General features: G+C 39.2%; 1 protein-coding gene across 30 annotated transcripts in view; it reads right to left on the bottom strand.

Moving 5' to 3' along the window:
• The window catches only part of TENM3 (teneurin transmembrane protein 3), a 2,759,728-nt gene that overhangs the window by 73,285 nt on the left and 2,663,179 nt on the right, over positions 1 to 23,264 (bottom strand). For 19 of the 30 annotated variants that reach the window (XM_054553586.2, XM_054553587.2, XM_054553588.2 and 16 more), the window contains 4 exons: positions 17,808 to 17,954; positions 2,833 to 3,049; positions 1,699 to 1,818; positions 877 to 1,138 (listed from right to left, as the gene is read on the bottom strand). In XM_054553586.2, the coding sequence (XP_054409561.1) occupies positions 877 to 1,138; positions 1,699 to 1,818; positions 2,833 to 3,049; positions 17,808 to 17,954 (746 nt within the window). Of the gene's footprint in view, positions 1 to 876; positions 1,139 to 1,698; positions 1,819 to 2,832; positions 3,050 to 17,807; positions 17,955 to 20,766; positions 20,794 to 23,264 lie in introns of all 30 variants that reach the window. The other 11 variants (XM_054553580.2, XM_054553583.2, XM_054553584.2 and 8 more) reach the window with 1 other exon arrangement.

The following is a 23,264-nucleotide window of genomic DNA, read 5'->3' as shown; positions in this document are numbered from 1 at the left end:
AAAAAGTATTTTGTTTGAGCAGATCTTTAAGAAATAACTAGAAAGGCCGGGCGCAGTGGCTCACGCCTGTAATCCCAGCACTTTGGGAGGCCGAGGCGGGCGGATCACGAGGTCAGGAGATCAAGACCATTCTGGCTAACATGGTGAAACCCTGCCTCTACTAAAAATACAAAAAAATTAGCCGGGCGTGGTGGCGGGCACCTGTAGTCCCAGCTACTCGGGAGGCTGAGGCAGGAGAATGGCATGAACCCAGGAGGCGGAGCTTGCAGTGAGCCTAGATTGCGCCACTGCACTCCAGCCTGGGCGACAGAGCAAGACTCCATCTCAAAAAAAAAAAAAGAAGAAAAAAGAAATAACTAGATATCCTACTATAACAACGTCTACTCTAGGACACACACACACAGACACACACACACACACCCCAACACATACTATATAATTCATTCTATAGAATTATTTAAAGATAGCACTGGAATTCTATAATCCATGTTTTTTTTTTTTTTTTTTTTGAGACAGGGTCTCACTGTGTCACCCAGGCTGGAGTGCAGTAGTGTGATCTCGGTTCACTGCAACCTCTGCCTCCTGGGTTCAAGTGATTCTCCTGCCTCAGCCTCCTAAGTAGCTGGGACTACAGGTGCCCATCACCATGCCCGGCTAATTTTTTTTGTATTTTTAGTAGAGATGGGGTTTCACTATGTTGGCCAGGCTGGTCTTGAACTCCTGACCTCATGATCTGCCCGCCTCGGCCTCCCAAAGCGCTGGGATTACAGGAGTGAGCCACTGTGCCCGGCCTCTATAATCTATTTTTAAGATTCTCTGGCAAAACATGATCTGAAGATCTTGTATTTACAAGTACTGCCTGTGAAAATATTTTACCTGTGTTTCGGGAATGATGGGACTGTCTTCAGGAGAAGATCTGAAAAAGGTTGATAAAGGTGATGACACAATGATGGGATTTGGCCTCACGAATCCACTCAGATCACAGCTGGGAATGTCATTCTCTTCTTTCTTCATGACTAGGGTATCCATCACATAAAAGACATTCCATGGAATCCACACAGTATGATACTGAGTGAGGAATGGGGATCGTTCAAATACCAAAGTTAGAGAGGCCCCACCATTTGCCACCAAGTCAAACCTAAGAAAAAACAAGGTATGCTTAGTGAATTGTCTGGATCCTGTATAACTACCAATACACACCTCCTTAAGTTAATATGCTTTATAAAGAAAATCAACTTTTTCTCCCAACTTGTATATGAAATATTTTCAGATCTATAGGAATATTCCAAGAGTTATACAAGAAATACTCATGTGTCTTATGTGTATTCACCAAGTTCACCAATTTTTTTTTCCAAATTTGCTTTCCATTGACTCTTTTCTCGTAACCATCTGAGCTCAAGTTATAGACATTATAAAATATTACCCCTAAAGATTTCAACATACATCTGCTGAGACAAAGAGCATTCTCCTACAAAACTACAGTACTATTACCACGCCTTAGAAAATAAAATCAACTTTTGAAGAAGTATGTGAGTATATGACTTTAAATCTCTGCCATATGTACTGTCACAAGTTTCTAGAGTCTAAAAGTTGCTGCATTTCCATATGCAAAAGGACAATCAAACATGACAGTGGTACAGGAAGGTCTAGTTTTTATATTTCAAATCCTTCAGAGATAGTGTGATGGGGCTAACTCACATTCCGTCCTGGCGGGTAATAGTATATCCATATTCTGGGTAATGGAAAAACGAGACATTTACTCCAATAAGTGGAGTTCCATCGGCAGTCAGTACTTGGCCTCTGATGACAGACGCAAGGCTGTTGGAAAAGCAGAAGAATGAGAATGAACATCTGTCTTTTCAGGCCAACATTATCATGATTTATAGATAACTCAACCTAAGGATAAAATAACACTATGCTATGCAATCCATCGTTATTCACAAAAACTAGACCTGAAATACTCCCAAGACAATGTCCCTTTTAATTCAGTGTAATGCATATTCTCTAAAGGGCTTGTGTTTATCCTGGGTTTTAATTTGTGGCAATCTGTTTTTTGGAGTGTTCTCAAGACTAATAATTTAGAGATGAATTTTTAAAATGATAAACTCTGTGCTTTTTTCATAAGTCATATATATGGTGCTTACATGAAGAAAAGTAGACTTTCCAATTAATTCTGAAGCAATCAGTAAATCTTCAGGGACCAAGAAGTATAAGATTTAAGGGGGCAATAAGGAACATTTGTACAACAACTTTGAATCAACTGCTGGCTATAACTGCATTAATGCCGTTAAATTACTGCAGACCCAGGAGTTCTGGTGTAAATCATCTTCTTTTGCTCAGTGAGACACAAGACACCTGCTTTCACTTACTGCTTTACTTTCAGGTCATTACTGCTCTGTAAAGCACCAAACAGCTTATGCAATCTTACTGCCATGCCGTCAGCAGTTCCATTGTATTAATTCATAATTTATGTTATTTAGTGAGCTCAGCTAAAAAAAAAAAGTGCACTTCTGTTTTGCCTTTTGGGGTCTTTTCACTGCTTCTTTTGAAACATTTCCAACTGTGCTAACAAAATCAACTAGTTAAATGAAGATTTATTGACTCTTTAATGTAATGTCCTGTTATGTCTCAGGTACTGAAATTGACAAAGTATGTGAACTGTGTCAAAAATGCTTGAAATGCAAAGTTTGGTGAAGAATCTGCAGAAAGAGGAAAAACTGTATTTAAAAAACAGCACTTTCCTCAGGTTCACAGTCATGAGTATTTCACATAAAGTATATGTAACTGTTGATAACATCATTACAAATCTACATACGGAAAAGAAACATTAACCTCTTATTGAAAGGACTTTCTCCAGGTATAACATGGGTGCTATCAGATCCTATAAGAAAACTGATTCGATCGTAAAAGGATTTGGCAGCTTGCTGAGAAGGCGATTGAAGGCTTTGGCTAATGATGTCCTGAGGATCCGGCAGGCCCCGACAATAGGGCTGATTCTGGCAGGAACTCTGCAGGCAGCAATCGGGATCCATGCAGTCAATGAGTCCATCTGTAGAGAGAAATGTTCCCCAGTAAGAGAATTTTCCTTTTGGTGCCATAATGTAGAATCAGTTTTGTTTCTTGACTTTTTTTTTTCACATCAAGTGATTTCCCACTGACTATCTGATAGTAATTTCTAGGAGGCATACTTTCTGAAACCAGAAGAAATAGAAATACAATAGTCATATGCCACATAACGACAGACCATATATAAAAGAGTGGTCCCATAGATAATAATGCTGTATTTTTACAGTACCTTTTCTAGGTTGAGATACACAAATACTACTGTGTTACAACTGCCTCAGTATTCAGTAGAGTAACATGCTGTACAGATGAATAGCCTAGGAGTGTAGTAGGCTGTGCCATCTAGATTTGCATAAGTACATGCCATGATGAAATTGCCTAACAACAACTATCTCAGAACATATCCCCATCATTACGTGACACATAAATCTACTTGCATCTGCCTTCATAGAGAGTAAATATTTGGATTAGAGATGGTTGAAAAGAATCCCATAATGTTTGTTCTGAGTAAGAAATAAAAAAATTAGTGATTAGAACAATCTATGAGTAGTAGTATGAAGGAATATGGATTAGTTGTAAGTAAAGCTACTCAAATATTCTATATTTTAGAGAAAATGGACTAGGAGTTAGCACAGTAAGTGTGTAAGGTAAATAGGAATCTATGTAGGACGAAGCTCTAAAATTTGGGAGAGGGTCAGAAAGTGAAAGTTTATGAAGTGTAGCAAACACAAATCAATATGAAATGGATGAGATTAGCCAACCACCTTTCAATAAAATAGCTCTTCTGGACAGCACAGTGGCTCATGCTTGTAATCCCAGCACTCTGGGAGGCTGAGGTGGGCATATCACCTGAGGTCAGGAGTTTGAGACCAGCCTGGCCAACATGGTGAAACCCCATCTCTAAAATTAGCCAGGCATGGTGGCAGGTGCCTGTAGTTCTAGCTACTCAGGAGGCTAAGGCAGGAGAATCACTTGAACCTGGAAGGCGGAGATTGTAGTGAGCTGAGATCGCACCACTGCACTCCAGCCTGGGCAACAGAGCAAAACTGTCTCAAAAAAAAAAAAAAAAGTTATTCTAAGGAAGGTTAAGTGTGTTCCAGATAAAATCAGGCATTTCCCAAATTTTAAAGAGCCTGGACTCCTAGAATACACTCACTAAAATGGAGGTATTAATTAAAATGTGGTAAATGTAAATCAGCCATAATATTAGAAATAATAAGAAATCCATCATGAAAAATTGACCTATAGTATTGATGACATAAAAAAAATAATGGATGAGAAGAATTTGCCAGTGCTTTCTCCAGGAACATCAAAAGGAAACTATACTCAATGGCCCATGTAAGTATCCTGTTTAAAAGCTATAACCATCCATTAGTGGTTGAGTGTTTCAGGTTATGATCATTTGATAACATTATCCTTTAAGGTCAGGCTTTACTGACCAGTTGAAAAACATGAATTTTTTTTTTTTTTTTGAGACTGAGTCTTCTGTCACCCAGGCTGGAGTGCAGTGGCACGATCTCAGCTCACTGCAACCTCCGCCTAACTAGTTCAAGTGATTCTCCTGCTTCAGCCTCCTGAGAAGCTGGGACTAAAGGCACCTGCCACCATGCCCGGCTAACTTTTGTATTTTTAGTAGAGACGGGGTCTCACCATGTTGACCAGGCTCATCTCGAACTCCAGACCTCAAGTGATCCACCCGCCTAGGTCTCTCAAAGTGCTGGAATTATAGGTGTGAGCCACTGAGCCGAGCTGAAAACATGAATTTTTATCTCCTTGGTAGTTACATTTATTGGTATAGATTAATAAAAATATTAGTTTCTGAAGACTTTAATCACTCTTAGGAGAACTGACAAAATAGTTTTAAAATCTTTCAACTTAAGTATCAAGTCTGGGTCTGACCACTGTGATAGCAAGCTCAGCTGAAAATATCTAGATGACCATTATGTTTTATTTACACAATTAAACAAAAGTCTTTTTTTTTTTTTTTCCAAAAACTATACTAGCCATTGATTTAAGTTAGGCTATTCTTATTAATAGAATATTAGCTTGCCCCTTCATTATCTGACAGCAAACTGAGATAAAAGAAAACAGACAAAGTTGAATTAAATTGCCCAGTCTAAAAGGCAGGTCAGCAACAACACAGTCAGGTAAGAAACAAGACGTGAGCAGGCCTGGCTCAGCAGGTCATTTTGGCCGTCTGAAGAATAAACGTAGTGGACGCTGTGCTTCCCCAGACCCATTTCCCTTTCTTCGGGCAACAGATGAAACTTTTCGTTTGCATATCCGGCCTTCCGCACCTCTCAGGCCATGCGCATAACCTTCCCTTCCTGTTTGGTTCAGAAATGTACAGGTGACCTAACATGTCTAACAAGAGTGAATTTCACAAACAATCTAAAAAGCGATTCTTACCCCTCCACCAGGCTTGATCTGTGAGGCTGTGTGGCTGGGATTGCTGCAGCCACCTTGCTGCCATTATAGAAGCTGCTGGGAATGGAGCCATCCCCAGGCAAGCGGAGCAAGGGCTGGAGCAAAAACTAACAGGTCAGACACAGACACAAAAACCTTTGAGGTTTTTGCCATAAGCTGCGCTTGACCTCCTGGGCTTTTCAGTTATAGAAACTAAGGCATTCCCTTTTTCCTTAAGTCTGCTTGAATCCAATTTTCTGTCACCTGAAATTGACAGAGACCTAGCTTATCCAGAGACAGTAACTAAAAATCTCTTCACTATTTCCTTTGTAGTTGGGGGAGGGGGGAAAGGCTTAATAAGTGAATACCTGAATTAAATTTATGAAGTTGGACTCTTTTCACACTAATATTTTTTTTGTTACCATAATTTCCATACACACGAAAATGTGTGGGTCAGGATTTCTGATAAGCAGATCTGATTACACACGGTTTCCTTATGATAGCATGTATTTTCATGTCTGTTATATTTCTAAGATAATGAGTTGTTAATCATTTGAACCTGCATGTTTATTTCTCTGGAAAAAACCTAAAATCATGTTTTAAGAAAATTAAGCCAGGCGCGGTAGCTCACACCTGTAATCCCAGCACTTTGGGAGGCCGAGGAGGGTGGATCACCTGAGGTAAGGAGTTCGAGACCAGCCTGGCCAACATGGTGAAACCCCGTCTCTACTAAAAATACAAAAAAATTAGAGGGGCGTGGTGGTGGGTGCCTGTAATCCCAGCTACTTGGGAGGCTGAGGCAGGAGAATTGCTTGAACCCAGGAGGTGGAGGTCGCAGTGAGCTGAGATTGCGCCACTGCACTCCAGCCTGGATGACAGAGCAAGACTCCGTCTCAAAGAAAAAAAAAAAGAAAAGAAAATCAAATGAAACTGAGTTTGGAAATTTCATATCATTTTATCAAACTATTACTTTCCTAGGCAAAAGGGCATGAAGATGAAAAATGTATAAATATTTCTCAATATTTCTAGTGGAAGAAAGACTACACTATGCTACTGGCTTATTTGTCATGAGGATATATAATAATAATGTAAAACACTTTTTCTCCCTCTCTCTCAAAGAAATAGAAGCATAGTTGTTAAGATTCAGAATTCTAAAGTAGTAGACTGTTGACCTACTGCTCCAATATCATTTCTGGCTTCAAAAAAACAATTAGCCAGGCACAGTGGCTCATGCCTGTAATCCCAGAACTTTGGGAGGATCACTTAAGCCCAGTAATTCAAGACAGGCCTGGGTAACATAGCGAGACCCTATCTCTACAAAAAGTTAGAAAACTTAGCCAGGTATGGTGGTGTGCACCTGAAGTCCCAGCTACTTGGGAGGCTGGGGTGGGAGGATCACTTGAGCCCAGGAGCTCGAGGGTGCAGTGAGAGATGATCCCACCACTGTGCTCTAGCCTGGGTGACAGGGAGAGACCCTGTTTCAAAAAAAAAACAAAACAAAAAAAACCCAAAATAACAAACAAAAAAATTTTTTAAAACCTCAACCTTTCCATCCCAATTCATAGTTATATGTTGATGTTTATGATGAATCTTTCAAATGTGTTTGATGATATAGTACCTTTAGTTCTTACTTGATGGATTTAGAATGGGTACCTATGCTTGGGAGAATAACAACACAAATATCTGATATTCTTGCAGGTTTTCCCTTGTAGTCATTCTTCAGCAAAAGTAGAAATGATTCAATAGGAAAAGTATTTCCAAATATTATGTTTTTCTCCATTAATCTGGTAAGTTAAGGGTTAAGTGCTCCTTACCCTCTTCTCCCCCGCCATAATGCTCCCACAGTGTCTTCCCTTAGGCAATAGATGGTACAGTTGCCAAACAGGAATGCTCAAATTTAGTCATTCATCTTTGTTAGTTTATAAAAAGCAAATGTACATCTGGCATGTAGAATGCAGGTCATAAAACTGTATGAGATTGACACCTTCTGAACTAATCAGTTGGAAATGCATTTTTACAAGCCTCTCTGCTAACACCAATCAGAGAAAGATCTCATTTTCAACAGCCAAGGTGCAGGGACACACTGTTTGTTATTTTTCTGCAGAGTTTATCAGTAACTTGCCCAAGCAAGTGACGGATGGTTATGAATCTGGCTTCCTATAACTTGAGAAAACATTTTTCATTTTTTGGTCTGTATTTATACGGCAGCTAAGGCTATCTAGTATAACTAAGTTGATTACCCACTTGCCCAAATGTATAGTGTAGTAAAATTGTCTTTGTGGAATAGCTTCTCAAAAATCATCGAGATTCCACTTTAGTTTCAGGAATATTAGGTTGGCTTAAATTTATATTGGTATAGAAGCCATATCTAATAGCATTAATCATAAAAATCTACATAAATCAGAAATGTTCAAAACCCGCTGAATAATAACTACAGTGATCAGTTAAGAGCCTGTCTTTCTTCCGTTTAGGCTCTGCAATCTACGTGGTACTCTGATGTAAAGTAGCTCACACTGTTTATGCGTCCCTCCACTCAGTCTGTACTATTATTGCTCTTGTTAGCTTTTCTGTCCGTTATTTTTAAACGTGCTCTTGTCTTTCTTCGGGCATTTTCACTGGTCTTTCACAGTGGCTGGCAAAGTGATTTTGTAAATACGTTCAGCTTTGTGGGCCATACAGTGTCTATGACGACTGTTCAACTCTGCCTTCAATATGTCAATGAATGGGCATGAATGTGCTCCAATAAAACTATTAAGAAAATCAGGCTTTGGCTCAGAGGCCACTGTTTGCCAATCCCTGGTCCCGCTTCAAGGTCTCTATCCTGTCCTATTTCCTATTATTCTTTACATCACTCTTGATTTTCTTTTTTTTTGGCAAATTTAAACAATACACATTTTGTTGGATTATTAAAACTCTTCACTACAGGTCTTTTCCTAGGTTACCTTCTATGCTGGCTTTATGCTGCTTGTCAATACTCTCACTTTCTTCTTTCAAGGAGCTATGGATATTTTTGTTTTTCAAAACCTTGGTTTACAGACTGTATAAAAAGTCATGAATTCTCTTTTTTACTCAAAAGATGATTGATACCCACTGTCCTTCCCCACAGTATTTGGTACCTCCCCCCCACCCCTCAACCTCCAAGTTTCAAGTCTGAATTAGAAATTCCCATGTAATATTTTATTTGTGGAATTCAGAATTTTAAAAGTATACAGGTGTAACTTTTGTTATTCTTTTCAGTCACATTCTGTAATATGCATGAAACCAACTGAAATATGCATTCATTTCTGGACTGGGAACATGCTAGGTTTTCCACACATTCTTGGTTGTCTACATCAGGGCTCTCCTGGTGGCTTTGGACCTCATGCTCACATCATTTCAATGCTAATGACTCCAGGCTGGTCATTCTCCTGAACTACAAAGCCACAAATTGCCTTCTAGATATCTGGCTTGGATATTGCACAGGCATCTAAAACTTAACATGTGTAATATGATTTAACATGTCTGTATATGATCTTCTCCTCCAAACACGCTGCTGCTCAATTTCCTATTTCAATGAATGGTTCCACCATCCACCCTGCTCAGCTTCTCATAGAAACCTGAACGTTATCCTGGACTCCTCGTCTCTTCCTTTTTCTGGCACCTAATCAATCACCAGTTGCTTCTTTTCTTCATCTCAAATCTCTCTTGAATTAGTCTATTTCTTTCTCTTTCCCTGAAACTACCCATCAGGCCACCATGGTCCTCTCTTGACAAATTCTTAATAACAGTGTGTTTTCCCAGGTTCCAGTCTTGCCCCAACTATCCATTCTCTACATGTTAGCCAGAGTACCCTTATAGAAACCAAATCTGATTATTTCACTTCTCTGGCTAAAATGCTTCCTTTACTTGGTCTCCATTGCCTTCTGAGTAAAGTCACAACTCCTTAACGTGGCTTATAAGACCTTTCACCATAATCATTTCCTTTGCCCGGAGATCTCTAACCTTCTCTCTAACTTCTCCACATAGCCCTCAAATCCTTCAGCAATCATCTCAGACAACTGTCTCATTAAGCTCCTTGAGGGCTCATCTAGTTCACTGTCCATCCCTACTGTCGTATCCCCAGAGCCTTGCACACTTGCTGGAGCCAAGTAGGCATTTAATACATTTGCTAAATGAAGGAAAAAATGAATTAAGTTCTTAAAGATTGTGAATTCTAAACAGTTGAAAAGGCTTAGAAGCACATGAGAGATGCCCTGCTTTTTTTCTATCATGCTTTCCCTACCCTCAGACACTATGCTAATCCTTGAATTCCTATTTCTTTTTTACTCCAATAGGTACTTAAAAATATTCTTGATTAATTGAATATTAAGCAATCCATGGAATTATAAAAAGTATTAGAAGAAATTATATGAAATCCTATAACACTATGTCTAATCTCAGAAAGGCTCTACTTAAAAGACACGTAACCCAGAAGTCACGACTAAAAAGATAAACCTCAGAAAAATTTATGTCATATCAACTGAAAGCTTCTGCATGCACCATAAATTACAAAGTTAAAAGATAAGTGAAAACCTGCAATAAAATATTTGCAACACACCTAACAAAGAATAAGTGGAATATATAATGAAGTCCTAAGAGTTAAAAAGAAAATATCAAGCAGCTCAATAGAAAAAAACAAGGGAAATAAATAAGCAATTAGCAAGAAAAGAAATAAATATAAAGATCATCAATCTAACTAGTAATTAGGAAAATGCAAATTAAAATGACAAAAATGGGGTCATTTTCATTCATCAGACAAAATTGATATTTTTCATTTTGTTGAACATTTTTGTTTACTTACAATAATTACAGATAGACTATGAACACCTTCAGATTGATGAAGTGTTGCAAAGCAATTGAGCAGTAGCTATCAAAATTAAAAATTAAAATACCTTTTGAACCAGCAAGTTCACCTCTAAAAATCCATCCTAAAGAAATATTTGTACATTTACAGAAAGATTTATATGCAGATACACACACACACACACACACACACACACACACAAATTCGCTACAGATTCGTCTCCATACTAAGGGCAAAAAAATTAGAAACAATTAAATTATGGTCAGTGTAGCAGTGGTGAAATTAATTAGTACACCAGGTTTCTGTTGTAAAGAGTGAGATAGGCCTATGTGTATGGGCATGAAAAAAATCTCTAAGATATCGTTCTTGGAAGAATCAAATTTAGAATAGTATTTATTTAAGTTTAATAACATAAATGTGCACATGAATTCACTGAGATGCCCACCAAGTTACTGATGGTGGCTAACTCTTCTGATAGAGTGTAATATCTGTGTAGCATGACTACTAATAAAACCCCTTGCCTTAATGCAGGGGTTCTTAACCTGGAAAGACATGTAGCCCGGAGTCCTGTTTCTAAAGAGATGCCATGCAGTGCCCACGTCCACAATTCTTAAGCTTCAGGTGGCAGCTGATGGGCACGGGTGTAAAAGAGAGGGGAGACTTTCAGGCCGGGCGTGGTGGCTCACGCCTGTAATCCCAGCTCTTTGGCAGGCCGAGGTGGGTGGATCACCTGAGGCCAGGAGTTCGAGGCTAGCTTGGCCAATGTGGTGAAACCTCGTCTCTACTAAAAATACAAAAATTAGACAGGCCTGGTGGCAAGCGCCTGTAATTCCAGCTACTCGGAAGGCTGAGGCAGGAGAATTGCTTGAACCCAGGAGGCAGAGGTTGCAGTGAGCTGAGACTATGCTATTGCACTCCAGCCTGGGCAAGAAGAGCAAGACTCCGTCTCAAAAAAAAAAAAAAAAAAAAAAAAGGAGGGGAGACTTTTAGTACCAACCCGTGTGGCTCTGATTTTCCTCTTCTTCTAAAACCCATTAAGATGCAGTGGTTAAACCTTATGTTCCTTGAGTCCTAGTAGGAAGCTACTGAAGTCCTTTGCTTTATAGGGCACAAGCTGGATTTTTTTCCCCCAGAATGGGATTCACCATCCTCTAAAAATTCTGTGGATAGCCAAAGGGTTCAGAGTAACCTGAATCTCCTTCTTACTTTAGGTAGGATCCAGTAGAGTCTTTCAAATTAATAGTAATTTCCCCCCAGACCATCATCTACCTGGATAATACAGCGTAACGCTCTGAGACTGTAAGCACCACTCTATGTCTGATAATATCTGGATTCATTTTGGGAAATACTTGTGATCTCTTGTAATTTCTTCTTTTTTTTTTTAAACTCCCTCTTCCCCGCTTCCTTTCCAGTGCTGTTTCCTGCCATTTCATTATTTTTATTTTTAAATCTGTTTTTAGAGAACATAATAGTCCCATCTTCCTGCTAGATTTTTAAAAATTCTATTTTCAAACATTTCCTTATTTTCATTTAGTAATCTACAAATATAGATCTCTCCATTCATTATACTCACTCTCATGTTTATATTAATATTTCATCCATTTGTTTTCAATCCTTCACTCCCCTTTTCTAGTGATAGCACATTCCTACTTTTTCTTGCAGTTTGTTTTTGTGTGTGTGTGTGTGAGACAGGGTCTCACTCTTTTACCCAGCCTGGAGTGCAGTGGTGCGATCATGGCTCACTGCAGCCTTGGCCTCCCCAGGCTCAGGTGATCCTCCCACCTCAGCCTTCTGAGTAGCTGGGACTATAGGCATGTGCCACCACGCCTGGCTGATTTTTATATTTTTTGTAGAGATGGGGTCTTGCTATGTTGGCCAGGCTGATACCAAACTCCTGGGCTCGAGTAATCCACCCTTCTCAGCCTCCCTAAGTGGTAGGATTACAGCTATGAGCCACTGCACCCAGCTTTCTTGCAGTTCGAATTGTATTTTTGCTTATTTTGCTTATTTATCTAATTATTTATTTGTTATTTCTATCTTTCTTATTTCTGAATAACCTCGGTTGACTTGTGCTTTCTTCTCAACTGTAATCAGCCCCTAGAGACTTGAAAAAATTGCCTGTTTTAGGTACATCTTCCTGATATACCCCCAACAAAGTAATAATTCTAAAGGATAAAAGACAGCTCTAGGCCAGGCGCAGTGGCTCACGCCTGTAATCCCAGCACTTTGGGAGGCTGAGGCGGGGCAGATCACAAGGTCAGGAGTTTGAGACCATCCTGGCCAACATGGTGAAATCCCGTGTCTACTAAAAATACAAAAATTAGCTGGGTGTGGTGGTGGGTGCCTGTAGTCCCAGCTACTCGGGAGGCTGAGGCAGGAGAATCACTTGAACCCGGGAGGCGGAGCTTGCAGTGAGCCGAGACCACGCCATTGCACTGCAGCCTGGGAGACAGAGCGAGACTCCGTCTCAAAAAAAAAAAAAAAAGAAAAAAAAAAGAACTCTATTTTACTGGTACGATGTATCATTCTTGGCAGGAGTTATGCTTTGGTATTCCACCATTCTTGCATAAAGTTTAGTATGTATCTTTTAAAGTCATTCTTGTGCCCTCAACCAGCTTGTCTCCAGGACAGGGCTTGAGTCTCATGCCTCAGGTACCCACGGGGAGCTGGCCACTGGAGGACCAGACAGGGATGCAAGGTGTCAAAGGAAACTGACTAGATCTCCCTCTGGAGAAGATGGGAGCTTGGAAATGACTGCCAGGGACAATGCACTGTGGAGAAATCATCTTGTTAAAAAGTATCTTAAGTTTCCGTAGAGATAGAATTATCTCTGGCAAGCTATTGCCTTTTGGTGCTTGCATAGTGAGACCATCATTTGGAGAGCTATTTAAAGTCAAGCAACCCCTTGCTGAATGAGAGTTTTCGCAGCAGGCTAAATAAAAGCAATGATGCTTTTAAAAGTATATGGGGAGAATTAGATAGCAGCCTTGCTAATCTTGGGCACAAAAAAGCACATCACAGGTTCAGCACTGGTATTCTTGTCAAGTCAAAAGGCTATACTTTGGCAAGGAAGGAGGAGATAGAAGAAGATTCCTTCTGAAAGTGCCAGTCCATAAGCATATGAACTAGTTACTGCAGTACATGTTCTGACTGTACTAAAGCTGAATGCTATGGAGAGCTATTCTTTTTCCCATAGTAGACTGTTTTTCTGCCTGCCCAGCATCCAAGCCCCTTTCTTCTGGTGACAGCACTTCAGTTTTCCTTTGGGCAGGTGACCTAATTCAGACCAACGAGAGTGAGGCTCAGGCCCAGGACACACACAACCATGAAGAAAGGTGTGTCTTCTTTGTGGTGGAGTTATTAGGAAGTGAAATGTAAACTCAGAGCTGGTGGTGGCCTTTCTGGGGAAGAGATGGCCTGAGAATGATTCTAAGGTAGAAGAAAGCAGAGTTAACAGATGAATATACCTAAGTTTCTGGTGTCATCATTTGAACACCTGGGTGCAGCTCTATCTGAATTTTTCAGTTATATAAGCTAATAATTTTTTTTACGTGTAATAATGTTTGAGCTGAACTTTTCACATGTGCGACCAGGGTCTCTCCTGCTAAAAATGGTCAAGTAGAACCTTGAAAAAAGAAAAGGTTTTCCTGTTGAGGGGGAGTGGAAGTCTGTGGTAGAGTTCACTGTGAGACAGGGCAGACTTCAATGCAAATGGGTGGTGAAAAGAGGTACTCGAGGAACTGAAGACTGTGGTGAACAGTCACTGTCTTAACCCCCACTCCAGATTGCACTTCCTTCAGGAGTGAGCAGCTCCCATCTCTTCACCTTCCTATTCTCTGGTCTCAGCAACTTCACGATTAGAGTGTTTTGGGATATGAGCAACAAATGCTCAATTTAGAAGATTGTTGTCTTTATAAGTAAAGTTGGAGTTGAAGAAGAAAGATTTATAAGCCATGTGTAGGTAGCGGTGATCATTTGCTCTAAAAGCTTTCTCAATTAGGATAGGACAGCAACTAGTTGCTCCCAAAGTGTCTACATGCCCCATTGGGGATGTTATCCACAATTATCTGGTTCAGTGAGCATTGTTTCTGATTTCCACTGTGTGATTTAAAAATCTAGTAATCCATTGCTTGCCTCTGTCAAAAGGATCTGCTCCAAAAGCCTCTATTTAGTACCTGGAGCTGGATTTGAGAAGCAGATGAGGGGGATACCTTACTGATTTCATAGAGTGGAGATCTTTGTCAGGGCCCTTATTATGGGTAACAGATTGCCCTTAGCTCTGAAAAGCTACAGTTACCCAGTGTACATGATAGCTGTTTGTCTGAAAAGAAACAAGGTCCTATTGGAAAGCAGCACAGGTGTTAAAAGGGTGGCTGAAGATAAGTTGCCCCCATCTATGTTCTTCCTATTCCTCATAAGGAATTCCCTTCTAAAGCAGCTTTTTAGAGATAAAGGGGGACAGACATACATAAAGGCAAGGAAGAACACCTATTTAGTGAGATTCAGATGTTTAAACTCTTTAGCATTCAACAGTGGTGATGGGGCAAACTTGACTGGGTGAAGTAAAATAAATTTTGCAGGGGAAGGAAGATGCTTGGCTTAAGAAGATATTTCAAGATCTCCCTATATGATGGATGTCCCTTCTAAAATTTTTAGATACTTCTTCTTTAGTTCTGGGAATGGTACGCAACTTCCTTTGCTCTTCTTTTACAAACACTGTGTTCTACAAAATTGCTCAAACTATAGTAGCTATCTATTGGGAGTGTTCAACTGCTGACTAGGGCCACATTGAGCTTTTCACCCTCTCCTCCTCCTGAGTTCCTTAATATGCTAAATCAAGTTACTTAGCTACTCTCTGGATAAGTCACCATTTTGATAACTAAACTTAGACAATGGATCTATAACACTACAGTCAGTCACCATATATCCTAGAATTTCAGTCTAATAAAATCCAGTCTAGTCCTAAATAAGGAGTGGATTTATAGTTCTTAAACATTCTGTTAGACTGTCTTCATATAATTGACATCTTTTATTGCCATCTTTTGTGTTTTGATTTGGGGTTTGGTATGAAAAATACCGTCTTTATACATGTAGCTTTTGCTTAAGTTCAAAGAACCCGCTGGCTTAGGTTATAAAGCATCCAGGTTACAATCTCAGGGCATAAGAAGGCTGGCACTGAGATTCCTTCTTAGAAGATCAGCAAAATTAGGTTAGGGGCAGAATACAAATTATGTGAGATAAGCAGAGAATCCACAGGAGGTCTTCTGTCAGCTCAGATTTCCCCTCCGAGAGGGGAGCCTAGAGATAGCATAGTTTCATGCTAATCAGAATAAACAAAGGGGAATGAGGCCAATTCACAGTTGATAAATTTTGAGGAAAAGGAAAAACCTCTTTAGCTGATAATAATACTAAAGAGTTGATTAGCCCCTAAATTACTCGGCAGTGTCTCTGCAGACTTGGTCCTACAGCCCGCTTCCCTCTGAGAGACTCTGTGAACTCCTCAATGCAATCTTCTCTTAGAAGCAAAATCTGAACTATATGATCAAGGAGAAAGAGAAGCTCTCCTTCCTCCCTAGGCAATAGCAACATTGGAGTAGGGGGTTCTTTGGGGGCAAGTAACGACGAGAGGTGCCATCTGTACTGTGGTTTTGAGAGGATTAATGCTGCCATGTCTATAAAGCACACGGTTAAGAGGAGTCAGGGGCAACAAGGTATTATTAAGCAGGAAAAGCTGTGAAGGCTAGGGGCTGCCTAAATCTATCAGGAGCAGAAAGGAAAGGCTTTAGCTCAGAATTTGTGGCTCAAGTTTCTTGACCATCCAAGTTAAGAGAAAACAGTGAACAGTCTGCTAGAAACTAAAGGAGAGAATTGCAGCACCTTGTCAGAAGGATAAGGCACAAATAACATTTGCTTTCAGAATGACTGTCGGCCCAGGCTTGCTTGTGTGTGTGTCTCTGTGCGTGTGTGTGTGTGTGCGTGTGTCTCTGTGTGTGTGTGTGTGTGAGTGTGTGTTCTGGATTGGATGGGAGGTTGAGGGGTTGGTTCTGGTCGCTCTGTTTCCTACAGAATAGTAGTTTAGGCCCTCTATAGGTATAGAAAGGTAAAGGATATTCAATCTTCTCCGACAACCTTCTATGAAGTTCACTTAGTCAAGATGAGCACTTTTGAAAGCAAAAGAAGGGAAACTGGATAATCACAGCTGCCACTTAGAGCAGGCTCTGTGCCTGGCAATATGCTACATACTTCACATGCATTTTCTCATTTAATCCTTTCAAAAACTCTTTTATTCCTATTTTACAGATGTGGCAATTGAGGTTAAAGTGATTACAGATTTTGTCTGAGGTCACATGATTACTACATGGTTCAGTGAATATCTGTGTGCTCCAAAACCTACACTCTAACCAATGCTTTATCGTCCGTGTGTACAGTCTCAAAAAGAGCAGGGAGAATGGCTGGGGCTGGTGGAGTGGTAGGGAAACACAACCTAACCCACAGGGCAAGTGTCCACGGAGGCCCGGATAGGAACTACAGCCCTCCTAAAAATGCAGCGCTAAAGCTATGTCAAAACTGAACAGCTGGCTGGGTGCGGTGGCTCACGCCTGTAATCCCAGCACTTTGGAGGCTGAGGTGGGCATATCACCTGAGGTCGGGAGTTCGGGACCAGCCTGACCAACATGGAGAAACCCCGTCTCTACTAAAAATACAAAATTAGCCAGGTGTGGTGGCACATGCCTGTAATCCCAGCTACTCGGGAGGCTGAGGCAGGAGAATCACCTGAACCCGGGAGGTGGACGTTGCCGTGAGCTGAGATCGTGCCATTGCACTCCAGCCTGGGCAACAAGAGTGCAATTCCATCTCAAAAAACAAAACAAAACAAAACAGCTATCAGGGCCAACTATTCCATCACTGGAGAGGTAATCACCAACTCTCACTCTATTCCCTGAAATTAAAATACAGTACATGGAGGCTGAGCTCAACGGGGAAAATAATTATTCTTAACCAAGGGCTTCAACTGGGTGGAATCTCACCATCTTTTAAACCGAGTATCAAGTTAAGGATAAAACGTCACTAGAGTACAGCTTCCAGGGGACTGTCCTCTGTTACTGTTTTGTTTTTTCCATCCATGCCTTTCAACAGAAGAGGCTGGAAAATTCTTTGCATCTTTTGGAATGTTAGTTATTAAAATACTGCTTTGGAGCTCCCAATTCATAGAGCCCTAAATACTGTGGTTGAGGAGAAGAGTCACCTAGGGACCAGGAAAAGGAACGGAGAACAATGGACATTATGCAGTAGCTTGGTTACCTTGCCTTTTCCCGAACGATAATAATCTTGCATTTGTTTCAGGAAAAATGGAGAGCAAAATCATTCTATCAGCACTCACACATTTTTCAATCAATCTAATCTATGGGGATCAGGTTTTTTTTTTTTTTTTTTGGCAACAGATATCTATGTACTTACTGTCACTTACGAACCTGTGCTCTAGCACAGACTTGTGTTCATGCTCAGCATTTCTTACCTCCTTCATTGTCCTTGCTATCTGTGCACAGAGTCTCCATGGCTACGTCACAGCCCGCTCCTCTCCATCCAGGCTGGCACACACAATGCCAGCCATTTTGGTCCAGGGTACATCTTCCATTGCTGTTGCACAGACCAGGACAACCCTCTGTCGAGACAAAGAAGGAAAACACCAGTGATTTGAGTATTGAGTTTTTGCACCTAAAATAAACAGATAAGGGACACTTAGTGGGAACAGGCCTTTATAAACAGCACAAATACTGTAATTGCACATGGATAGAAACAGCAACGTTATCTACGGAATCTAATTCTTATCCAAGTGGCATCTTTGATTGGCCTGACCCTTGAGACACCACTTACCTGTGCAGGACAGAAATATATGCAACGATCCACTAAATAGCTGCAGGCCAGACAAAATTAACTTAAATTTTTTCCCTTTAGCCAAGCAACAAGGTATATTGTATGGTGTGGAAAAGCATCTCAACAAAATAATTTCAGAATCCCTAGTCTAGATTTGTAATCTGTTTTAAACATTACTGGTCATTTATCAGGACATGCCTTCTTAAAGCACCTTGTTGCTTAAAAAATTCCCTCAAACTCCAAAAGCATGAAAGTGGGTATGAGGATATGAATGATGTCAAAAAGAGAACATGAATTTTATCTGGCCTCAGAGTTGCCGCACATTCATGTGAAATTACAGAGCATTAAACAACTGCACAAAGTATAGGCCAGGATTCATGACTATACTTTATGCCAAGAGTACATTCCTTGTCACAGAATAAGCAAAGCCCAGGAAATAGTGAAGCAGCTTAGCATCTATTCTAACAAACATTAGGATTCAGGCTGCATACGGATGGGACAGGACCGACAGGATTTCCAACTAAATGTAATAGCTGTGCATATTGGATTACTTAGGACGGACAAAATGAAATACCATAAGGACCACAATAAAACATTGATAGACTGAACAAAAACACGGTAGTGACGTGCTTCAAGACAGATAGCGAAGAGTGATATTTTGTGACAATCTCCCTAAGGCTTTTATGCTGTTACCTTTATATCCTATCTTGTCTGCTTTTATGGGCAAGGAGGGAAAATTTGGGAAACAATTAAAATAATTTAATATATCCAAAATCTATAATTGTTTCAGTCTAACATGACATTTAAAAAAAACAATTTTTGCCACTTCCTACTGATGATATCTGGCATGCAGCCAACGTGATCTGTTTATGAGGATGACACTTGGGTAGATTCTGGTGTCCTTGTTTATGAGTGTGATATGACACTGACAGAAGCAAGGAGAGAAATGCTCTAAAATTCTAAGAATAACTGGCTATTCATCAGATTTCTGTGGACAGAGCTATTTATAATTTGGTATAAAACATATTAATAAAAATACTTGCTATAGCAATTGGGGTTTGTTTTACAGCTTCTTATCATTTGAATGCTACTATTGTTCCGGTGACAAAATTTAAGGGAACAATTTATTTTTAAAGATGTTTATTTTAAGTCTGTGTTAGAAGAATTATTCACATATTGGTGTCCCCTCCTCCACTGTGGAACTTAAAAAGAAAATATCACGAAGAGACATTCTGTCTCTTGAGATTAGAGTTAACAGAAAGAAGACGACTTTGACTGTCTCTTGTGGAAGAGTACAATGAAATTACACTTATGGATACCATCAGGTCAGGAAGAGATTAATTTTGCTGCTTCTTTTTGTTCAGACAATTACCGTCTGTATTTACGGATTATTCAATAAATAAAAGGTGAATCTTCTTTATAGATGTGTTTTTTTGTTTTGTTTTTAATGAAAATGAAAGGTTGAATTGCCCCACTGACAAGGAGGTGTGGCAGCTGACTGACTGCACGTAAGAGTTGGTATTTGAAAGCCTGGATATTGCCATGAATATTTTCATATTCTAATGAAAAGCACAAACAAGGAATAGAAAGTAGGTAATCTGAGGAGAAAGGGAAGGGGAATTTTCTCTTCTGAAAAAACTTTTTCCATCTATTTCTACGATAACTGAAGACGTGAGAATCTGCTGTTTTCTGCTGAACAAGGTTATCAGTTCTTTTTTTTTTTTTTTTTTTTTTTTGAGAGGGAGTCTCGCTCTGTCACCCAGGCTGGAGTGCAGTGGCGCGATCTCGGCTCACTGCAACCTCCCCCTCCCGGGTTCAAGCCATTCTCCTGCCTCAGCCTCTCCGAGTAGCTGGGATTACAGGCGCCCGCCACCACACCCGGCTAATTTTTTATATTTTTTTTTAGTAGAGATGGGGTTTCACCGTGGTCTTGATCTCCTGACCTCGTGATCCGCCCACCTCGGCCTCCCAAAGTGCTGGGATTACAAGCGTGAGCCACCGCGCCCAGCCAGTTCTTTTTTTTTATAGAATGTATAGTATTTATAACTTTTAAAAAATAACAAAACATAAATTATGATACCACATATATTTTGAAACATTTAGAAAAAAACCAAAGAAGTTTCCATACGAAATAAACGAGATTTCTCTCAACATGTTAACCAGAATCTTCTTTAGATTGACAATTTCTTATTCTGTGATAAGAGTATTGGTAATTCTTTAGTTTCGAATTTAAAGCTCATTAAGCTGAATTGCCAACAATGAAGATCTTAAAGCAAAAAAAAAAAAAAAAAAAAAAAAAGAAAGAAAAAAAAAACCCCAAAACCAAAAAACAGCAAATGTACCATTATCTTCAGTTTCTGGTTCTAGAGAAAACTAACGCTTCTACAAAGGAATGAAATCTGTGATAACCCAAAATTATAAAAATGAGACACAGACATTTAAGTCTCAATACTTTAAATCCAAGGCATTTTACATAATTTAAGTCTGATTTGTAATTTACAAAAGTATGCATGGAAAACAGTCTATTGTCAAACCTAGTGATACACGGTTATATAGAGATCTACACATAGATATGTCAACAAAGAGCGAGTATACAGTACCTTTAACTATCTTATCCAAATAGTGAGCTTGGGAAATTAAAAAGGAAAAAAGAACAGACAGACATTTCAGAAGTGTCACATGGGACAAGAAAATTTTCAGAATTTACATGCAAATTGAATAGCTGCAGCTGACATAAGACTCACATCACATGACAGAGATGCACTTCATATCTCCTAAAAATCCAGTCTATTCATATTTTTAGCAAATGTAGTCATGATTCCAGGAAATACTCAGCATTTTCAACTCACTGAACTAACACTACTTTTCACAGATTATTTGGAATGCACTCCACTCTCGTCATTTCAACATTCTCCGTTATAATAGCTGAGCAGAACAAATGGAATCAATTCTTTATTCTTAAAGAACTTTGGAAATTTACAACTATGAGATCTACAAATAATTAAACTTTAAAAGTTAATAAATAAGCAAAAAGAAGAAAGAAATTGAGACTCTTGAGCAAACGTAATATATTGACATTATATTTGGAAAAGGCACATATAAGTTCTTTAGAAAATGATTACCCAGTGTCTCTTGACGGCAAGCCAGATAGACAATGATTTATCACATATATAGTTCATTAGGAAGCAGGGACTATTCTAAGATCCTGTTTATTTTCAGAAACCTACTGGAACAGGCTCTTTTTCTCACAAAAGGTGTGTAGGAACAGTCAGGACTAAGACTGAATCTTTTTCTGTACCTGTACCTGCCCCGTCCACTTGTTTCATGAGGCTACAATTAGGCTATACCTTTCCCCTTGAACTGAGACATAAATGCCTCCCTCAATGTGGAGACCTAATATATTCTTAATAAGCCTCAAATATCCTTGCTTTGTCAAAATTGATACATCTTTAATGATCTAAAATTGCTTTTCAAAGATGCTTATGTTGACTATTTTTCACTGCTGACATATGCAAGTGGTAGCAGAACTCCTAACAGAATGACTGAAACTGTAACTCTCAGTTGGGCCACTCAGGTGTGGTGGTTCTGTCACGTGTGTAAACAAAACAGTACATGGTTTTGACATATCTGTACTGTGTCTGTAAAAGGATTCTTCACTTTGCCACAGGATTCTATTAGAGGCGTTTGAATTGTGTTTAAAAATAAGCATGTTTATAGCTAATTGATAATATGATGCAAGGAAAATTACAGTGAAGAAGATATGGTGTTAGGTGCTACTCTGAAATTATAATAATAAAAATAATTTACCTTTTAAACATTAAAACAAAAATGTATTACTGCATAACATTCATATAATTTCTTTATAATTCCTTCTATATGTTATATACTTTATATGCCATATAAACTAGTAGAACCCTGTAACAGCTTAATTGATGATTTGAACACAAAGAAAGTGCCATCAAAACTTCTGGAGTTTCTGATTCTCATAGGGTAGTATTTCTACAGAAATTCTCAGTTTACAAAAATTAATAACGCTGATCACTGTTAGAGAGTAAAGCTTTTGCTTTTACATTAGGCCTGCACAACCAAAATAAATAACACAACGTAATTCTGATCTGGATTAGCAGTTTTAAGGGTGGACAAAATTATTTCTAATCAGCCAATCAGATTATTTTTGCCAACAGAATCAATTATGCAAAGCTGTAGATTGATTTACAGGTAAAGGTAGGTCTTTGGGTCACCAGAACATCAGAAGTAGAACGCAAAGTAGAAAATACATTTAAAATATATAGCTGGTCAAAATTAACATAATACTTAAAATATTTGCAACATTTAACACAAGTTTTGCAAAAGGCTAAAAACCAACCATAAGAAAAATATCTGTACTGAGAAAGATACCAAGATTTTTCATCTGCATTTTATATCATAGAGAATTGTGAGCCTGAGAGCTTAAAGCTAAGAGACAAAGAGGGAAGAACAACAAGGAATATTTTGGTATGGAAGAATAAACTTTCTGATAATACCACAAAAACCTGGTTCTAAATAATGAAGAAGTTAAAAGGAGATGTCAACATATGAGGTTCAAATAATTATTAAAAGTAATAATTGCTGCAATATAAGCATCATTATATAAACCACAATAGGAAATAAAAAAATGCAGACATGTTGTAAGAAGCCATTAGAAATAATAATCATAAAAATAATACAGCATATTTAAAAATTAATGTACCTAACAATTGCTGAAATGCATATTAGGCTGCAAAAAATTAGTTTGAAAACTAACGAGTATGTTCTGACACTAGAGAAAAGTCATTCCTTCGATCTACTAAGAAGTTGAAATTTGTTTTATAGAATAAAATTCTTACAAAAATGGGTGCTAGACATATAAAAGGGGACCCATTAAAAAACTATTTTCTGGAGCTGGATGCGGTGGCTCACGCTTGTAATCTCTGCACTTTGGGAGGCTGAGGCAGGAGGATCACTTGAGGTCAGGAGTTCGAGAGCAGCCTGGCCAACATGGTGAAACCCCGACTCTACCAAAAATACAAAAATCAGCGGGGTGTGGTGGTGCATGCCTGTAGTCCCAGCTACTTGGGAG

Source organism: Pongo abelii, chromosome 3, assembly GCF_028885655.2.
Source record: "Pongo abelii isolate AG06213 chromosome 3, NHGRI_mPonAbe1-v2.0_pri, whole genome shotgun sequence".
Lineage (NCBI taxonomy): Eukaryota > Metazoa > Chordata > Mammalia > Primates > Hominidae > Pongo > Pongo abelii.
The sequence above is the reverse complement of the archived record's forward strand: the minus strand, read 5'-3'. Positions and strand labels throughout refer to the sequence as shown.